This window comes from Chinchilla lanigera, unplaced genomic scaffold (assembly GCF_000276665.1).
Source record: "Chinchilla lanigera isolate Chin_1 unplaced genomic scaffold, ChiLan1.0 scaffold00166, whole genome shotgun sequence".
Classification (NCBI taxonomy): domain Eukaryota; kingdom Metazoa; phylum Chordata; class Mammalia; order Rodentia; family Chinchillidae; genus Chinchilla; species Chinchilla lanigera.
The window spans coordinates 190,579-195,706 of NW_004955567.1; the positions used below are offsets into that span (position 1 = coordinate 190,579).

The following is a 5,128-nucleotide window of genomic DNA, read 5'->3' on the forward strand; positions in this document are numbered from 1 at the left end:
ATGTCTATATCTGTTTTCATGGGAAACCACTTTGAAGATATCAATATGTAATACAACAAGCATTGTTAATTCCCTATCACTTTGTTTGTAACTCTGTACTGTCTGTACATTTCTTTTGCTATTTTGTAAAGTATTGTCTGTCTGTTAATGTTTTCCTCCCTTTATATTTAAAATAAAAAAATAAAATAAAAAACAAAGGAAAATGGTCATAAATTAGACTATTACTCACCAAGAAACATCACTAGCCAATAACCTATATAAAGATGGACAATGAAATCTCTATTAATACAGGAAGTTCAAATGGGAATAGAAGACTGTAATTTATTCTCTGCATACATATGTATAGGCACATAGATGACTAACATATATACATAAACTTACAAGTTTTGTATACACATATGTGTATCATATATATAACTCAAATATTTGTGTACAAGAAAGTTTACAGCAAAAATGACATTTGGAATCAACATTTTTGCAAATGATTGGAAATAAATGTTCACCAACAGATTATTTAAATATCTCCGTATTTAACATTTACTTTTCCACGTGAGAAATATGCATCCACTAAAGAATTAGACCTCTGATTATTGACGTGGGGACATTGACATGGGGACAGGTGTGTTATTAAGTTAATTAAGAAGAGAACCAGGGATAAAGAATCTGATGGGGGTGAGGGAGGGAGGGAAAAGGAAAGAGAGGGGAGAGGGAAGATATCCCATCACTTGACCCTAATGAGAAATGATGTCACTTTCAGGCCAAAGCCTCAGGTGTGAGACCTGCCATACATCTCTTTTGTGAGTGGCTGAAAATCTCAAAATCTGCATCTTTTCCACATGTGCTCCTGAGAATCTACCCTAGGTTAATAGAACTATACCCACTTACCAACCTGCACTGGAAGTGTGGCTGAGTTATTGATCAAAGCCACTTAGATTTCAGAGTCATTGCTTATGTTAGTAAACCTTCTTAAAATGCAAGACATTATGTGTAGTACAAATATCTTACAACAAAGAAAAATGGCTCATTTTTCAAAAATTCAAAAGAACAGACAGCTTTTAAAAAATCACACAATCCAGAGTTAAATGTAATTTTGTTCATTAACAAGAGCAGAGGGCAAATTTAATTTACATGCCTTCTGCATCAGAGGGGGAATAAAATCTAGGTATCAAAAAATGTGAGTGAAAATACTTGCAACAGAAACTATTATGAGTTTAGTCATAAACTTCCATACCGTAGTATGATTGCCGTTGAACATTTTCATCCCTTAATGCTTCAGCACTTGTAGCCTTATCTAGGAAATGTGGGGGATGATGACTTGCTCCCCTTTTTTCCTTTACTGGCATGTTTTCAGAAGAAATAAAATACATACAACCAAAACCTAAAGCAAACAAACAAAGAAAAAAAACATACAAAACAAAAACTCCTAACTCATTACCTTGTAGTCCTTTACCCAAAGTATATTTTCAGGGCTTCAGTATCTAATGGTCTCACACTTACCATTTCAAAGGCTGTCCTGAGTTTTGATCAATGTATTTTGTGTTGAAAGAAAACACTTCCTTTTGCATAGTTTAAAAGTATACTTATATATAAGTAATCACAAACACGTATTTATTCATACTTTTATTTATAGTCTTCTTAGTCAAAGTATACACTTAAGAAATAAGGCAAAAAAAGTTGAATCATACCTCTTTTCTCACAAACCCAAACTCTGTCCCCTCAGTGTGTTATATTTTTGTGTGCTTAGAAAAGTTGACCAGATGTTTTCATTTAGGAAATGTAGAATATAAAACACATTGTAAAGTGAAAAAGTCGTATTTGAGAACTATCATTTTGGAAGGAGGGAAGGCTGTTATTAAGCATGTTAGCAGAATAACCTAAATCTTTTTTCTTGTTTGGAAGTTGTGGAAAACCGCAGGGTTGGGGGTACAGCTGTGTGGATGCTGAGAGGGCAGCGTCCTCTACAGAGCCGCAGGTTGCTGGCATAAGTGTGCCCGCTGGGTAGGCAGGTGTGCAGCAGTGAGAGTCGCAGGAAGCATGGGTCTTTGGATGTCTGCCAATGAAAGGCACCTGTTTTGAATTCTTCCCCAAACCAGAACATCACAGGACATGTGCTGGAGCCACTTATGTGCTGAATTTTGTCCCTCTTTAGAGACTGAAAGTTTTAAATGTACACTGCTTTCAGGAGATAACTATGATCACCAGTTTGAGTGTCTGGACTGAGGACAGTGACTTCTATTTTGTATGGATTTCTCCCAGGAATGATGAAATCATTCTGGAAGTGGATAATGGTGATGACTGTGCAACTTTGTGAATATACCAAAAAGCACTGAACCTTGGCCAGCCGGTCAACCTCTGGACCACCAAAGGGTTCTTCTGAAAGCTGCCTGGACCTCCCTGTTCCGCAGGCAGTAGATGACGGGGTTGCACATGGGTGTCACCACTGTGTAGATGACTGACAGTATCTTGTTGAGATCCATGGCTTCTATGCGGCTGGGGCGGGCGTAGATGAAGATAGTGGCTGAGTAGAAGATGCCCACCACCACCAGGTGGGAGGCGCAGGTGGAGAAGGCTTTGTGGCGGGCAGCGGCTGAAGGCATGCGGAGCACTGCTCTACCAATGGCCACGTAAGAGGCCATGGCCACAAGAAGAGAGCCCCAGAGGATCACGATGGCAGAGATAAAGTCCACCAGCTCAGTGAGGGCCACGTGGGTGCAGGACAAGTTGAGCAGAGGGGAGACGTCACAGAAGAAGTGGTTCAGGACATTGGGGCCACAATAGGACAGGCTAGCAATGCATGCTGTTTTGATCACTGAGACCACCAGCCCACCCAGCCAGGAGGACAGGGCCAGGCCCAGGCAGACCTGGGGCCGCATGAGAAGTGGGTAGTGCAGTGGGCGGCAGATGGCCACGTAGCGGTCATAGGCCATGGAGGCCAGGAGGGTGCATTCCGTGCAGATGAGGGAGATGAAGAAGAAGAGCTGAGTCATGCAAACTGTGAAAGGAACATGACAGTGTCCAGTCCACAGCCCCATGAGCAGCGTGGGCATAGTCACAGAAACGTAGCACATCTCCAGGCCGCTGAGGTTGCCCAGGAAGAAGTACATGGGCTTGCGGAGCTCAGTGTGCCTGCAGATGAGGTAGATGATGAGCGTGTTCTCCAGGAGGGTGAGCAGGTAGAGGGCCAGGAAGACAGCAAAGAGGGCGTCCCTGGTGCTCAGCCTGGTGGACAGGCCCAGGAGGACGAAGTGCTGGACCCTGGTCACGTTTGCTGGCTCTAGGGAGCTCTCCATCTAAGAACCAAAGATATCTGCAAAATATTTTTCAAATGTCTCTAGGAATCTTTTCCCACCCTGGGTCAAAACCATTTTCTCACTTGGATCAATGAAATAACTTCGTATCGTGTCTGTCCCCTTCTGAACTTCCCTTATACAATCCCACAGGTAGCAGTTAGTGGGATCTTTAAGTTCACAGGTCATATGGGCTCATGTCTCTCACAAATCCCATTGCTCCTAGAGTAGATAATAAGTGCCTCACCTGGACTTCCAGCCCCCGGTGACCTGGTCCCTGTCCCGCCTGTGGTTTCACTCATCACACTTCTGCTTCCCACCCTCTGCAGCTCCGCAGACTGTTCCATACCCTTAAATACTCCAAGATCCTCCCAGCCTCAGAATTCCCATGTGAGTTCCCTGCTCTGTGGAACACTGTCTCCTCATTCTGGCTTTTCCCATTTCTAGGAACTCTTGATGTCCTTTTAAGCAATTTCAATGTCTTGTCCTCAAATACATCTGTCTTATTTTCTATTTCTGTACCTCTCTTACTGTATCTCCTTTCAGGGGGTTCTCATCAATTTAAATTACTTGCAGCCGGGTGTGGTGGTGCACACCTGTAATCCCAGCACTTGGGAGGCTGAGACAGGAGGATCTTTTTTTTTTTTTTTTTTTCTCCAGTACCGGGAACCGAACTCACGACCTTGTGCTTGTCAGGCAGGCGCTTTGCCGCTGAGCTAAATCCCCAGCCCCAAGGAGGATCTTTGTGAGTTCAAGACCAGCCTGGGCTACAAAGTGAGCTCAAGGCCAGCGTGAACTGCATAGTGAGACCCTGTCACACACAAAAAAAATTGTGTAAATTACTTGCATGCTCATGCAGTTGTTCATTGTCTCTCCAATTGGGTTGTAGGTGCTCTGAGGGTAAAAAGTCTGAGTCTTTAAGGATTCTATGACCCAGACTTCACAGAGAAGCAGCCTCATGATACAGTAAAAGCATTCAGCATAAGTGTACTATGCCTGGTGGGGACATTGCTACTCTCAGGAGGCACCGACAAAATGTTTTAGAGTGTTGGCTTGACACACTGGGGCTCCTCCAGAGTGACCTTGCTCTTCAACTTACGCTCGTTGAATTTGAGGGACACAATGTGAAAAAGCACTGGATCTTGGTTCAGAAATTCTGCTTCATCTGCCTGTTACAATCTCTAGCATGTTGCTGGATTTGTCCAAGCCTCAATTTTATCCTCTACAAAATAGGAAGGAGGGCTGGGGAGATAGCCCAGCGGCCCAGCACCTGCCTGGCAAGCTCAAGGTCCTGAGTTCAATTCCTGGCACTACAAAAACAACAAAAAAATGGGAAGGATGATATTTGCTGTGACGATGACATAAGAAAATGGAAGTGGAAGTTCTGTACAACTCTTATTGCTTTTGATGTACTTGGATCAGTTCTTTTCTAGGTGGCCTTCAAAAAGCTACAAGGAACTTCAGTAGCTCTTCTTGGCATCTTGGTGCAGAAAAAAATTTTTTATCCGTTTTATTTAAGTGTGATTCACTTACTGATTTTTTGACATTTAATGTGAAATTTACTACCATTAGAGAAGAGAGGCCAGCCAGGTGTGGTGACACATGCCTGTAACCCCAGCACTCACGAGGCTGAGGCAGGAGGATTGTGGCTAGTTCAAGACCAGCCTGGACTACAAAGTGAGTTCAAGACCAGCCTGAACTGCATGGCGAGACCCTGTCTCAAAAAGACAAAAAAAAAGTAGAGAAGAGAATTAGCAATGCCATTAGAGAAGAGAATTAGCTACGTACTTTTCTAGAAAATTGTTCTTTTTGGTAGCTTTATTGAGTGATTGTACCAGTTT

The 5,128-nt window shown here is 43.0% G+C and overlaps 1 protein-coding gene across 1 annotated transcript; it reads right to left on the reverse strand.

Annotated features, from left to right (window-relative positions):
- Nucleotides 1-2,345: 2,345 nt before the first annotated feature.
- Nucleotides 2,346-3,290, reverse strand: LOC102010953 (olfactory receptor 5-like). Its single transcript, XM_005413283.1, has one exon. It carries the CDS (start codon nucleotides 3,288-3,290, stop codon nucleotides 2,346-2,348), a length of 945 nt encoding a protein of 314 aa, XP_005413340.1.
- Nucleotides 3,291-5,128: the final 1,838 nt, after the last annotated feature.

Bases quoted from the DNA above. Each gene is read 5' to 3' on its own strand.
- LOC102010953 (XM_005413283.1), bottom strand. From the start codon at position 3,290: ATGGAGAGCTCCCTAGAGCCAGCAAACGTGACCAGGGTCCAGCACTTC.